The 16,001-nt window shown below is 46.8% G+C and overlaps 1 protein-coding gene across 3 annotated transcripts in view; it reads left to right on the top strand.

Annotated features, from left to right (window-relative positions):
- Window positions 1-16,001, top strand: part of rad18 (RAD18 E3 ubiquitin protein ligase) — a 448,932-nt gene that overhangs the window by 134,948 nt on the left and 297,983 nt on the right. For all 3 annotated transcript variants that reach the window (XM_072472125.1, XM_072472124.1, XM_072472123.1), the window contains exon 6: window positions 960-1,059. In XM_072472125.1, coding sequence (XP_072328226.1) covers window positions 960-1,059 — 100 coding nt within the window. The remainder of the gene's footprint in view (window positions 1-959; window positions 1,060-16,001) is intronic.

The raw sequence follows: 16,001 nt of genomic DNA, 5'->3' as shown, positions 1-16,001 counted from the left end.
TGCAGTAGAACTTTCTGGGCTTAGATCTGCCATCACAGTCAGCTACGTGCCTAATGGGACCCTACCAGATGATGAAGATGGTCATCTTTGCCTCAAAGGACAAATCAGGAAGGAATTATTTTTGAATGTAATTGCTGTTGCAGTGTAGAAAATGCGATGAACTATTTTGGCACAGGAAGCTGTGTAGGTTTAACAGTGTTGGTTCAGAGAAAAATATTGCCTAGGATACTGGGAGAACTCTCTTGCTGTTCTTTGAGCAGTGCATTAGCACCTTTTATGTACACTTATGGCACCCCTGACAGTGTAATGCACTCTCAATACTATATTAAAATATTAACCTAGAGTTTGTATTCAGAACTTTGGAGTGAGACTTGGAGGCATGAGTTTTACAACTGAACCAAGGCTGACAGGTGAACATAGTGTGAAGATCAGAAATGATTTTGGGAGCATTCTTGAGATTTTAACAGAGTAATTCAAATTGTCAGGGGCCCCTGTTTGGTCCATAAAATGTACATCCTAGCAATTTTTGCTGCTTGTGATGAGAAGATGTATACCCTTGGTATGCTGAAATCTCCCCTGCCCCGTGCACAACTGGGCAAGACCTAGAAGATGTAAACAACTGGAAATTATTGATGTTGAGCATTTGTGTGCGGATGAAGCGGCACTGAACAGCTTGGGACCATTTCTTGGATGATTGTACAATAAGATGATTGTCCTATCAGAACCCCTCTACTGGAAAGATTGCAACTCAACACTAGTCCAAGAAGGTTTACCACCCCCGCTCACCTCTCCCCATCTCAAATATCGAACCAAAATCCTTATCTGCTGCAAGTACCAACATTATAGTATGATTAAAATGTACTATAACCGCACTATATTAAAACCACAAGCTTTGTGAGGACAAAATAATCATCTACTCTGTGCTGTATAATCTTTTTTTCTCTTTTTTTGCCGTGCAGTGAATTGTCCAGTCTGTGCGGTTGCTATTCCTGAAAATAACATTAACAAGCATCTCGACAGCTGCTTAACACGAGAAGATAAGAAAGAAAGTCTCCGAAGGTACAGTGCAATGACCATGAATTGCTTAGACAGTCATCTTGTGCCACATTGCAAGTTTCAATCCGATGACCCACCAAAAGAGAAAATCTTCCTTTTTAATTAATAGCTAATGGATAATATGGTCTTGGGAGTATGAAGGGCTGAGTTACAACAAACAGGCGCGCACAATGTGGTGCAATTCATAATATTGCTATACCTTTTATAAACGCCTTTGGGGGAAACTTGCTTTTTACGTGTTAATTAAAGTGAGGAATATTAACCATGGGAATTGAATTTCTTTCTATTTCATGCATTCATCAGCATTAAGCACATCCAATTTATGTTATCTGTGGAGTAAATCTTGTCTGCTGCAATATCGGAAAGACAGCCCACTGTACCTGTGAGATGTTCTCCATCTCTCAGACTAGCCTACCTCCTGATCTGAATTGGATTGCAAATAATGCCAGATTTTGGACAGTCATGTTTTTTGTGAACTCTCTTGAGTTTATTCAAATTAATTTTACACGGGACTCTCATACTTTAGATAGAGGAAGTTTTCCTCCCAGGGCTATGATCTAACTTTAAACTCAGGTGCAAAATACAAAAGGGCAATATTTGATAAGCTTCATTTCCCAGCTATCTTTTAGCAGTAAGCTTGAAAGCATTGACAGGCTTGCTATGCTAGATTTGTTACACTGTCATTGTTTGGAAGTATGCAAGTGGTTAGTCAGTTTCTAAAGGTTAATGATGCTTTCATTTTTGTATCCTTCATCGGAACTGGAGACTGAAACATAAAAAGACACGATAATAAGGCTGGGGGAAAGATACAATTTTTGTTTTAACATTTACGTCATCATTTTCTATGTAAACATTCAAGCCAAACGCTGCTAGTAAAACCATTTTTGTATGTTCCTGATGTACCCAAACTTGCAAGTTAAGTTACATACAAGGCCACTTTTATCTGATGAATTAACAGTGACTTTATCTCTCAGTAATGTATCCCAATTATAAAGGCCACTCACCCAATAGGGACACAGTCATGCAGTGATTCCATGCCTAGACCAGTCATTCTGTGTCTAGATCAGGAATCCAAAGACCTAGACTAATAATTCAGAGGTTGGTTCATTCACCACCATGGAGTAATTTTAAACTCCGTTTGAAGAACATGAAGCTGATGGATTGTTGATTACGATCTCAGGAGGGGCCAATTAACTTTTAAATAGAAGAAATACAAAACTGCAGTAAGAGAATGAAGCCATAAAATTCTACCGTTACATTTATACTGTGCCAGAGTCAACAAAGCAAATACTATAAGAATATAAAAACGAGGAGCAGGAGTAGGCCATCTGGCCCCTCGAGCCTGCTCCACCATTCAATGAGATCATGGCTGATCTTTTGTGGACTCAGCTCCACTTTCCGGCCCGAACACCATAACCCTTAATACCTTTATTCTTCAAAAAACTATCTATCTTTATCTTAAAAACATTTAATGAAGGAGCCTCTACTGCTTCACTGGGCAAGGAATTCCACAGATTCACAACCCTTTGGGTGAAGAAGTTCCTCCTAAACTCAGTCCTATATCTACTTCCCCTTATTTTGAGGCTATGCACCCTAGTTCTGCTTTCACCCGCCAGTGGAAACAACCTGCCCACATCTACCCTATCTATTCCCTTCATAATCTGATATGTTTCTATAAGATCCCCCTTCATCCTTCTAAATTCCAACGAGTACAGTCCCAGTCTACTCAACCTCTCCTCGTAATCCAACCCCTTCAGCTCTGGGATTAACCTAGTGAATCTCCTCTGCACACCCTCCAGTGCCAGTACGTCCTTTCTCAAGTAAGGAGATCAAAGCTGAACACAATACTCCAGGTGTGGCCTCACTAACACCTGATACAATTGCAGCATAGCCGCCCTAGTCTTAAACTCCATCTCTCTAGCAATGAAGGACAAAATTCCATTTGCCTTCTTAATCACCTGTTGCACGTGTAAACCAACTTTTTGCGACTCATGCACTAGCACACCCAGGTCTCTCTGCACAGCAGCATGTTTTAATATTTTATCATTTAAATAATAATCCCTTTTGCTGTTATACCTACCAAAATGGATAACCTCACATTTGTCAACATTGTATTCCATCTGCCAGACCCTAGCCCATTCACTTAGCCTATCCAAATCCCTCTGCAGACTTCCAGTATCCTCTGCACTTTTTGCTTTACCACTTATCTTAGTGTCGTCTGCAAACTTGGACACATTGCCCTTGGTCCCCAACTCCAAATCATCTATGTAAATTGTGAACAGTTGTGGGCCCAACACTGATCCCTGAGGGACACCACTAGCTACTGATTGCCAACCAGAGAAACACCCATTAATCCCCACTCTTTGCTTTCTATTAATTAACCAATCCTCTATCCATGCTACTACTTTCCCCTTGAAGCCATGCATCTTTATCTTATGCAGCAACCTTTTGTGTGGCACCTTGTCAAAGGCTTTCTGGAAATCCAGATATACTACATCCATTGGCTCCCCGTTATCTACCGCACTGTTAATGTCCTCAAAAAATTCCACTAAATTAGTTAGGCACGACCTGCCCTTTATGAACCCATGCTGTGTCTGCCCAATGGGACAATTTCCATCCAGATGCCTCGCTATTTCTTCCTTGATGATAGATTCCAGCATCTTCCCTACTACCGAAGTTAAGCTAACTGGCCTATAATTACCCGCTTTCTGCCTACCACCTTTTTTAAACAATGGTGCCACGTTTGCTAATTTCCAATCCGCCGGGACCACCCCAGAGTCTAGTGAATTTTGGTAAATTATCACTAGTGCATTTGCAATTTCCCTCACCATCTCTTTTAGCACTCTGGGATGCATTCCATCAGGTCCAGGAGACTTGTCTACCTTTAGCCCCATTAGCCTGCCCATCACTACCTCCTTGGTGATAACAATCCTCTCAAGGTCCTCACCTGTCATAGCCTCATTTCCATCAGTCACTAGCATGTTATTTGTGTCTTCCACTGTGAAGACCGACCCAAAAAACCTGTTCAGTTCCTCAGCCATTTCCTCATCTCCCATTATTAAATCTCCCTTCTCATCCTCTAAAGGACCAATATTTACCTTAGCCACTCTTTTTTGTTTTATGGATTTGTAGAAACTTTTACTATCTCTTTTTATATTCTGAGCAAGTTTACTCTCATAATCTATCTTCCTCTTCTTTATAGCTTTTTTAGTAGCTTTCTGTTGCCCCCTAAAGATTTCCCAGTCCTCTAGTCTCCCACTGATCTTTGCTACTTTGTATGTTTTTTCCTTCAATTTGATACTCTCCCTTGTTTCCTTAGATATCCACGGTCGATTTTCCCTCTTTCAACCGTCCTTCCTTTTTGTTGGTATAAACCTTTGCTGAGCACTGTGAAAAATGGCTTGGAAGGTTCTCCACTGTTCCTCAACTGTTTCACCACAAAGTCTTTGCTCCCAGTCTACCTTAACTAGTTCTTCTCTCATCCCATTGTAATCTCCTTTGTTTAAGCACAAAACACTAGTGCTTGATTTTACCTTCTCACCCTCCATCTGTATTTTAAATTCCACCATATTGTGATCGCTCCTTCCGAGAGGATCCCTAACTATGAGATCCTGAATCAATCCTGTCTAATTACACAGGACCAGATCTAGGACCGCTTGTTCCCTTGTAGGTTCCATTACATACTGTTCTAGGAAACTATCGCGGATACATTCTATAAACTCCTCCTCAAGGCTGCCTTGACCGACCTGGTTAAACCAATCGACATGTAGATTAAAATCCCACATGATAACTGCTGTACCATTTCTACATGCATCAGTTATTTCTTTGTTTATTGCCTGTGTTACTCGTTTTAGCCTTGGTTTATTTGCTCTAATTCTGTCACCTTTGCTCTTGAGTTGCCAGGTATCTTTCTGATACCGCCATGTGGTTCAAGTCCGAATAATGATTAATAATCCAACACACCGCTTAGTAAGAGTTAAATCAACGCTCATTTATTATATACAGCAATTAATACTTAAACAATAATTCTACTTCTAAACTACTACCTACCACTAACAGGCCAGTACTTAACTTTGGAAATGGCGCACCAGGTCAGGGAAACGAATGGCCTTTCAAATGAGTTCTGAGCCCGCGGGATTCAAAAGCTGGTACAGGTCGATAGTCAGGAGTGTCTTATCTGGTCGCGATCGTTGGAGTAAAACTTACGTTTTCTTTCAGCAAGGGTCTCGAAGGGTGCGGAGCGGAGAAGAAGGGTCGAGTTGAACTTGGCCCCTATTTTTATAGTCCCCAGGGGCTTCCTGCCTCTCGGGGTGGACCTTGTACCTGGTTCCAAGTGATTGGACTTGGTCCCAGTCACTTGGTTCAATATTCTCCAATACTGGAGCGATTCCTTGATCGAGGGGTGGTCGTTTACCTTGCTTTGTGTCAGCTCCTGCCGGCGCCGAAAGGTCTGGGTTGGCTTTGTGTTGCTAATTTGTAGCAATTGTTCCCGGGGATGCCTGCTTAGTATGCAGATTGCTGGGGTGTTGTGATGTTGATGGCTGCAAGTATCGGTTTGGTCTGGCTTCTCCAGAGGCGAATACACTGTTTTACCTGCAGCTGTCTGTTTGAGTCCTGTTGACTGATTTTCCCATCAGCCTCTTCCGTTCGCCATTTTAAATCGGGGTTTGGTCATTCTAATCGATAGTCAGCCATTTTACATGGCTCCACCTGCTCCACCATAATGTTACTATTTGGTGGCCTATAGACTACTCCTATCAGTGACATTTTCGCCTAACTATTCCTGATTTCCACCCAAATGGATTCAACCTTATCCTCCATAGCACCGATGTCATCCCTTACTGTTGCCTGGATGTCATTCTTAAATAACAGAGCTACACCACCTCCCTTCCCATCCACTCTGTCCTTCCGAATAGTTTGATACCCATGGATATTTAACTCCCAGTCGTGACCATCCTTTAACCATGTTTCAGTAATGGCCACTAAATCATTGTCATTCACGATGATTTGCGCCATCAACTCATTTACCTTATTCCGAATACTACGAGCATTCAGGTAAAGTACACTTATGTTGGCTTTTTTACCTCTGTTCTGAATCTTAATACCTCGATCAGTAACCTCTCCTAAGTTATATTTCCTCTTAACCTTTCTCCTAATTTTCCTTGTCGTTTAACCCATATCTTCATGTATCAACCTGCCGCGTTACTTACCATTAATGTTTTCACTTCCCGTTTTATTCCTTTTAGTATTCCTGGTCCTATTCACTGAGCTCCCCGCAGTCACTGTACCTTGTACTGACGCCCTTTTTGATTTTTGACTATGGCTTCTCTGCCTTACACTTTCCCCCTTACTGCCTTTTGTTTCTGTCCCTGTTTTACTACCTTCCAACTTCCTGCATCGGTTTCCATCCACCTGCCACATTAGTTTAAACTCTCCCCAACAGCTCTAGCAAACCCCCCCCCCCCCCAGAACATGGGTTCCAGTCCTGCCCAGGTGCAGACCGTCCGGTCTGTACTGGTCCCACCTCCCCCAGAACCGGTTCCAATGTCCCAGGAATTTGAATCCCTCCCTCTTGCACCATCTCTCGAGCCACGCATTCCTCCTCTCTATCCTGACATTCCTACTCTGACTAGCTCGTGGCACTGGTAGCAATCCTGAGATTACTACCTTTGAGGTCCTACTTTTTAGTTTAACTCCTAACTCCCTAAATTCAGCTTGTAGGACCTCGTCCCGTTTTTTACCTATGTCGTTGGTGCCTATGTGCACCACGACAGCTGGCTGTTCACCCCCCCCCCCCCCCCCCCCCCCACAGAATGTCCTGCAGCCGCTCCGAGACATCCCTGACCCTTGCACCAGGGAGGCAACATACCATCCTGGAGTCTCGATTGTGTCTGCAGAACCGCCTGTCTATTCCCCTTACAAATGAGTCCCCTATCACTATAGCCCTGCCATTCTTCTTCCTGCCCTGCTCGGCAGCAGAGCCAGCCACGGTGCCATGAACCTGGCTGCTGCTGCCTTCCCCTGGTGAGCCATCTCCCTCAACAGTATCCAAAGCGGTATATCTGTTTTGCAGGGAGATGACCGCAGAGGACACCTGCACTGCCTTCGTACTCTTGCTCTGTCTTTTGGTCACCCATTTTCTCTCTCCCTCAGTACCTTTCACCTGCAGTGTGCCCCCCCCCCCTTCCCAAATTAAATAAATAAATAAACAACGAAGAAAAAAATAAATAAATATACCAATGCAAAGAAACAGAAAAACAGAAACACTACTTACCAGTCACTTACCAGGGATAAAAAGCACTTTCTCCCCACCCAGCTTCGAATTCACATCTAGATTCAAATTCCCATGCTATATGCTCCTATATGGTATGTATCCAGTACTCTAACATCCAGGCTTAACATGAGATAAACATGAATTAACAGGCAAATTATTGTTGAATATAAACTATAAATTGCATCTTAAATGGCAGGTACAACTATGATAGTTCTACGAATTGGGTCAGCAGTCCACTCAGACTTTAGTGATCACAGTGAGTCACAAAGACCTTCAACCTCTGTCATCCTCACGTGTGCTTCTCGGAGCTAGTCTTTTTTGAAAATAAATTTAGAGTGCCCAATTTTTTTTTTCAATTAAGGGGCAACTTGGCGTGGCCAATCTACCGACACTGCACATCTTCGGGTTATGGGGGAGAGACTCACGCAGACCCCCCGTAGACATGGGAGAATGTGCAAACTCCACACGGACAGTGACCTGGAACCAGGATTGAACCCGGGTCCTCGGCGCCATGAGGCAGCAGTGCTAGTCACTGTGCCGCTGTGCCGCCCTTCTAGGAGCTAGTCTGATCCCCAGCCAACAGCAGCATTTTATCAATGTGAGTTCCACGGACATGGTCCTCACCACAAATGGCACACGTCTGCAGAACCTGCTCAACTTGGTCTGAATGGGGTAGATCAGTGACGCGCAACCTAGGCTAGTGAGCGGGCCGCTATAGTGGCCCTCTTTCATCTAAGTCAGCTGCAAGATTGAAATCGGGCATGTGTCACTAACCATGACCTTATGAATATTATTAAATATATTTAATGCACATGAGGCTAAGTCTGATCCAGTTTCAAGTGACACCTAGGGCACATATGACAGGAGCACATATGTCAGTAGCAAGAATGAGTAGGTTCTTTGCGGGGCTAGAGGATAGGTGTTGGCGCTGTGCAGGGTGGGCCGCAAATCACGTCCACATGCTCTGGCATGTCCAAGACTGAAGGGGTTCTGACAGGGGTTCGCGGACGTAACGTCTGAGGTTCTGGGGATGGGGTTGGTCATGAGTCCAGAGGTGCCGATATTCGGGGTGTTGGAAGACCCAGGAGTCCAGGGGGCGAGAGAGGCTGATGTCCTGGCCTTTGCCTCCTTGATAACCCGCAGATGGATGTTGCTCGGGTGGCGGGACTCTGAGCCGCCGAAAGCGGGGGTGTGGGTGAGTAACCTGGCGGAATTCCTGAGGCTGGAGAAGGTTGAGTTCATCTTGAGGGGGTTGGTGGATAGGTTCACCTGAGGGTGAAAGCCATTTATTGATTTCTTTCAGGAGGTTTGAGGGGTTGGGGGGGGGGCTTAAAATGGGAAGGCGGGAGATGAGGAGTGGGGTGGTATTAGGGGAGGAGGGGGGGGGGAGGGGGTTAAAATGTTGTTTGGTTGTTATACTTTTGTTTGTTTATATGAAAATGCCTGAATAAAATATTTTTAAAAATTACACACTGAATATTTTGACTTGTAGAATGTTCTTAAATCATTTGTACATTGATTGAACTATCATCAATTTCAAATGTTAAAAACAAAAGAAGTATTTACACTTTGGGCGCAGAGGGCGTGTATGGCTCTCACGGTCAAGTTGTGTACAATTAGCACGCAACTCACTTCACTTGCCCTTGTTTTACATGTGCTCTACTTCAGTCATACTAGTAGGAAAAAACTATGCAGATGGAAATCAGCGGAATGTGACAACCTTGCCATGGACAACAGTCAACAATGTGTCTCGTAGACTGTATGCAGAACCCAGATGGACTGTATGTGGCCCCTGTGCTGCAGGTTTCCCACCACTGGGGTAGACCCACCAAGCCCATGTAACAGAAAACAGCTGCAGCTTATTCTCAGCTTCTGTATCTGGACTGTTGCCATCGGTCATCTTCACCTTGTACTGCATAACTGGATTCAAGAACTGCTACTGCTTCTTGGACTGATCTGTGTCCTTTTATATCTTTCAACAAGGTTTGGTTTTGCCCAACCTGCACTTGTTCCCGATTCCCTGAGACTGGAAAGTTCAGTTTCATTGCTCTGTTTACCTTTTCTCCTTCATCTCAACTGAAAGATGGCACCTCTGGCAGTTCAGTATTCCCTCAGTACTGCACTGGAATGTCAGCCAATGTTTTGTGCTTAAGCCTCTGCAATGTGACTTGGGAACAAGGAAAAGTTGTTGAGCAGGATTCTCCTTTTGGGAGACTAAGTTCTCCCACCAGAGTAGAATTACTCCAGGTGCTAGACGCAGGTGTTAGAAGTGCAGCCAGGAGCGATTCACTCTCCTTTGCCATGCTAATTTGTTCATGGCAAGGAGCTCCTGGAATTCTCTTACGAATCCCGTTCAAAATGGCAGTCTGATACCAGTGGCTACCCCGCCCACATCGCAAATCTTGCCCCACCCCTCCCAACCATGGGCAAGTAGACACCCCCCCCCCCCTCTCCAACCCCGCCACCAAACACACACACACACTACCACGGGATTTGCTTGGGCGCATCCATAAGCACAAACGCATTAGGGTGCACCGACCCCCCATATCAGAGACACCTAATATCAATGAAGTCGTCCCCCACCCCAATCAGTCACTTCTGCCCGGAAGTTCAAGAGCAGTTGAGGCAGAAATTGAAAAAATCACTGCTTTTTCACTTGCCAAGGTGTCTGATGTGGGGGTCTCTGGTGTGAGGGTCCGGTATGGGTCTAATGGGAAGGGGGTTCTGATATGGCGGTCTGATGGGGGCTGTGGTGGGCAGGATTTGCGTTGCGTTTTAACTAAGTTACCTTTATACTTCTCGACAACTTTTCTGTGGCTTTTAAACTCTTTTCAACGTTGCTTAGGTCACTGATTTCCAAGCAAGCTCCTTCTCGTGTGTCATTTTATGTGGAACTTGGTAATTTATATCAAAAGGTTTTTTGGGAACACATGTTGCACATACCAGTGCAAAAACATGTGCATCAAAGCATTAGTAAACCCCCCAAAAAGACTGACACCACTTTCTCTTTTTTTTAAAATGCATTTTATTCAAAGCTAAATCAAAGGTTACAGCAAATGTACATCCAGGGAAACATTCTTCCCAACAATCAACTATACAGTTTGTACAGATTTTTCTCCTATTTTCACCCCCCCCTCCCCATCACCCACCCCCCTGCGACGAACAGCTCCTCAAACACGGTCACAAACATCCCCAACTTTTCTCAAACTCCCCTGCTGAGCTCCTTAACTCATATTTTATTTTCTCTAACTGCAGGAAGTCATACAGGTCACCCAACCATGCTGCTACCCCTGGTGGCGATGCCGACCGCCACTCCAGCAAAATTTGTCGCCGTGCAATCAGAGAGGTGAAGGCCAAGACATCGGCCTTCCTCCTCTCCATGAGCTCGGGCTTCTCTGAAACTCCATATATCGCCACCAAAGAGTCCGGGTCCACTCCCTCCTCCACTATCCTGGCTAAGACCGCGAACATTCCCGCCCAGAATCTTCCCAATTTTTCACAACCCCAAAACATGTGCGCATGATTCGCTGGCCCCGCCCACACCTCTCACACTCATCTGCTACCCCCTGAAAGAACACACTCATTCTCGCCCGAGTCATATGCACCCTGTGCACCACCTTAAACTGTATCAGTCTCATCCTTGCACAAGAGGGGGCCCCGTTTACCCTTCGCAGTGCCTCACTCCATACTCCCCAATTGATCTCCATTCCCAACTCCGCTTCCCATTTTTCCTTGATCTTCACCACCAGCTCGCCTCCCTGCTCCCCCAGCCACTTATATGTATCCCCAATTCTTCCCCCCCCTTCCACATCCAAAGCAGCAGTCGCTCCAGCAGGGTGTATCCCGGTAATCTAGGGAACCCCTTCCAGACCTTTCGTGCAAAGTCCCTAACCTGCAGATACCTGAACTCACTGCTCCTCGGCAGCTCTACCCTCTCCCTTTGCTCCTCCAGACTGGTGAACCCTTCCTCCAAATACAAATCCCTCACCTTGACCAGCCCCTCTTCCCTCCACCTCCTGTATACACTATCCATCCCCCCCCGGCCCAAACCCATGATTTTCGCACAGCGGCGTTAGCACCGACATCCCTTCCACCCTAAAATGCCTCCTCAGCTGATTCCATATCTTCACCGTGGACTGCACCACTGGGCTCCCTGAATACCTACTTGGAGCCATTGGCAATGCTGCCGTCACCATAGCCCTCAAACTAGACCCCTTACAAGATTCCGCTTCCATCCTAACCCACTCTACCTCTTCTCCTTCCCACCACCGCCGCACCTGGTCCACATTCGCTGCCCAATAATAATGAAGCAAGTTTGGCAACGCCAACTCCCCCCTGCTGCCTCTGCCTCTGTAGCAGGGTCCGCCCCACCCTCGGCACCTTCCCCGCCTATCGAAAGTCAGAGATGCTTGTGTCCTCTTTCCGAAAAAAGGCCTTTGGTATAAAGATCGGGAGAGCCTGAAAGATAAACAAGAACCTCGGCAGAATATTCATTTTCACCACTTGGACCCTCCCCGCCAACTTTAAGTGCAGTGTATCCCACCTCTTAAGATCCTCCCTGGCCTCCACCACCAGCTTTGTTAAGTTCCACTTATGGAGCCCCGTCCATTCCCTCGCTACCTGAATCCCCAAGTACCTAAACCTATCCCTCACTACCGTAAATGGCATCTCCCCTAAATTAGCCCGCTGTGCCAGCTCATTCACCGGGAATACCTCGCTTTTCCCTACATTCAGCTTGTATCCCGAGAACACTCCAAATCTCCCCAACAGGTCCATAATCCTTCCCATACTCTCCCAACGGATCCGAAACACACAGCAAGAGGTCATCGGCATAGAGCAACACCCGATGCTCCCTCTGTCCCCCCATTACCCCCTGCCACTCTGCCGACCCCCTGAGCCATCGCCAATGGCTCTATGGCCAGCGCAAACAGCAGCGGCGACAGTGGGAACCCCTGCCTCGTACCCCTGTTTAAGTCAATGTTTCGTGAGGTCATATCATTTGTCCTCAACCTTGCACTTGGCGCCACATACAGCGACCGCACCCATGCCACAAATCTCGGCCCAAAACTTCGAACAAGTACTGCCGCTCCACCCAATCAAATGCTTTCTCTGCCTCCATGGACACCACCCCCTCTGGTACCAGAGCTCTCGACGGATTCATCACCACATTCAACAGCCGTCTTATAATACTGGCGAGCTGCCTGCCCTTCACGAAGGCTGTTTGATCTTCTGCAACCACCCACGGGACACAATCCTCCATCCTCCCCACCAACAGCTTAGCCAATACTTTCACATCCGTGTTCAATAGTGATATGGGTCTATACGATCCACATTCCACCGGATCCTTCCCGTTTTTGGGGATTAGTGTGATTACTGCCTGCTTCATCCTCTCTGGCAACTTCCCCTTCTCCAGTGCTTCATTAAATGTCCCCAACAGATGTGGTGACAGAACCGCCGCAAATTCCTGAAAAAATTCTGCCGGTTTCCCATCCGGCCCAGGGGCCTTCCCCGACTTCATACCCCTGATACTATCCAGCACCTCCCTCAGCCCCAGGGGCTCCTACAATGCCTGCCTCTTTGCTTCCTCCACCTGGGGAAATTTCAGCTCGTCCAGAAACCACCCCATGCCCCCCCTCCTCCTCCTGGGTCTGCCTCATAAAGTCCCTGGTAATACTCTCTAAATGCCTCATTTATCTTCCATGGCTCTGACACCACATCTCCAGCCCCAGTCCGGATCTTCAATATTTCCCTGGACGCAGCCTGCCTCCGCAGCTGGTGCGCCAGCATGCGGCTCGCCTTCTCCCCATACTCATATTGCACCCCCCTTGTCCTACGCAGTTGCCCTACTGCCCTCCCCGTTGTCAGCCTGTCAAATTGCCCCAGCAACTTTTTCTTCCTCGCCAATCCCTCCACGGTGGGCACCCTCGAATATTCCCTGTCCACCTCCACTATCTCGCTCACTAGACGGTCATGTTCCGCCTTCCTTTCCTTATTCGTACGAACCATAAATGAGATAATTTCTCCCCGGACCACTGCCTTTAGTGCTTCCCAAAAAATGCCCGCCGACACCTCCCCATTCTGATTGAACTCCACATAATCCCTAATCGCCAACCGCACCTTATCACAAAAACCTCCATCCGCCAACAACCCCGAGTCAAACCTCCACCCCGGCCTCTGCTCTCGTCCCGCACTGAACCGAATATCCAGCCTGTGGGGTGCATGGTCCGAGATAACTATCCCCGCATACTCTGCCCCCTCCACCCCAACCAAAATCTCCCCACTCACCACAAAGCAATCAATCCTCGAACACACCTTATAGATGTGTAAAAAGAAGGAATACTCCCTTCCCCCTGGGTTCTGAAAGTGCCATGGATCCACCATACCCATCCTCTCCATAAACCGCCCCCCCCTCCCAGCTCCCTTGCCATTCGTACCCTACCCATCGACCTGGGGCTCGATCAATCCACCCTCGGCTCCAGGACACAGTTAAAATCTCCTCCCATGATCAACTGGTACGTGGCCAAATCCGGGATTGCTGCCAGCAACCCCCTCATAAAACCCACATCATCCCAATTGGGGGCATACACATTTACCAACACGACCGGTGCCCCTTCCAATGCCCCACTCACAGTCACATATCTCCTGCCTGGATCCATCACCACCTTCGCACTCACGGATCCTATTTTTTTGCTCATTAAAATCGCCACACCCCTCTATTTCAAATCAAACCCTGAGTGGAAAATCCTGCCCGACCCACCCCTTTCTTAACCTAACCTGGTCCTTCACACGGAGGTGTGTCTCCTGCAAAAAGACAACACCCGCTTTCAAGCTCCTGAGGTGCGTGAACACCCGTGACCTTTTAACCGGCCCATTCAGTCCCCGGACGTTCCACGTTACCAACCTTGCTGGAGGCTTGCAATCCCCTCTACCGTCCATCATTTTCCTCATTTAACCCCCGCCCCTTTAATTCCACTCTGTACCTAGCCCATCCCAGATGGCACCTTTCTTTGTCCTTGACCATGTCATCTCTCACCCCCTGCCGCGTCGCAGAACCCCACCCCCCGCTTTTCCCTTCCCCTTCTTCCCCCCCCCACTTTCTCTTTCCCCCCTCCCCCTGTCCACCCCTCTTGGCCTTCTCCCCCACCACGTTCCAGACGTTATTTTCCTCCCAGTCGCAGCTACACTTCTCCCTGGCCCACCGTAGAATGTTCTCTCTCCACAAATTTATTGAGTCTCACGATCACCGCCTGCGGCGGCTCCCCAGCTCTAGGCTTTCGCCTCAGATACCTATGCGCTCGGTCCACTTCAGGTGCCTTATCTAGCTCCCCTTCTGCCACTAGTCCCTCCAGCATCCTCAGACTTACCTCGTGGCACTCACACCTTACACTCCTTCAGGCAGGCCCAGTATTCGCAGGTTCTGTCTTCTCGAGGTAGTCTCCTGCTCCTCAACCTTTGCCCTCAGCGTCTTACAAAGGTCTACTAGGAGCCTCACCTCCACCTCCAGAGCCACCACGATCCCTGTGATCCGAGATCACTCCTTCAATCTCCCGAATCTGTGACACCTGCACCTCCAAACACCTCTCCAACGGCTCCAAAGTACTCTTCAGGGGTGCCACAGCTTCTGCAATGGCCTTTGCATGATCCTCACGCGTTTCTTTCCTCTGCATATGGAATTCCTCCTTGATAAAAGTCATCAGTTCCTGTATTTGGGGCCTTACAGCTTGCCCCTCCCCGCCTGCCTGCTGGAAGAGACTGTCTGTGAAGCACAAGACTGTTTCAACTTTCCAGTCAAACCTCTCACTGTTTTCGGCCGGGTCCGGTGATCAGAAGACATACCATTCCAGGGGGTAAGCTACTCCTCTAACATTCACCTACGCCTTTTCATCAAAATTCCACCCGGGCCTGGGTAAGAAGAGCCCTTTTCTGTGACTTTGAACAGGAACAGCCCTTTATGTGACCAATCACTCCATGGTCACATAAGTGATTTGGTTGTTATCTCCAACATTGCAGACATTATCAAATTGTTTTACTGAGCCTGTAATTGTTTTTCTTTCCCTCTGCAATATAGTAATCTTGTGAACTGTGCTGTGCACCTTTCTAGCTCTATCAGTCTGCTCCGAGCAGGCTGCATGATGGGTGATTTGTTTCATTTTTCTAAGTGATAATTACATTGAAGAAGGTTTAATCATGATGACAAGAGTGGTCGGAAGGAATTGGAAAAAAACAGTAGATTAAATAAAGAGTGTAAATTTGTCACATATTAGATAAATCTGTTTGAACGCCGACCTGACACTTCAGAATAAAGTTAGTAGACGGCGGATCTGTTCTAGGTTTGACAGTTGCACCCAGACTTTCTGGAAACATGTGAGCATATTCATATTTTCCATAATAGAATAGAAACTCAGAACACAACAGTGCAGAGGAGAGCATCCAGGCCATTGAGTGTGTGTCTGCTCTTTCAAAGAACAATTTGGTTAGTCCCACTTGCCCGTTCCTTTCCCATGCCTATGCAAATTGTTCTTCAATGATCTATCTAATTCTGTTTTGAAACTATCATTATATATGTGTATCCCCCATCCTATCAGGCAGTACATTGCAAATCACAACCTTTATTGTTTGAAGATGTTTTTCTCATGTCTCTGGTTCTTTTGCCAATCGCATTAAATCTGTG

Source organism: Scyliorhinus torazame, chromosome 13 (assembly GCF_047496885.1).
Source record: "Scyliorhinus torazame isolate Kashiwa2021f chromosome 13, sScyTor2.1, whole genome shotgun sequence".
NCBI lineage: Eukaryota > Metazoa > Chordata > Chondrichthyes > Carcharhiniformes > Scyliorhinidae > Scyliorhinus > Scyliorhinus torazame.
Note: the sequence above shows the minus strand (reverse complement) of the source record. Positions and strands in the feature narration are given on the sequence as shown.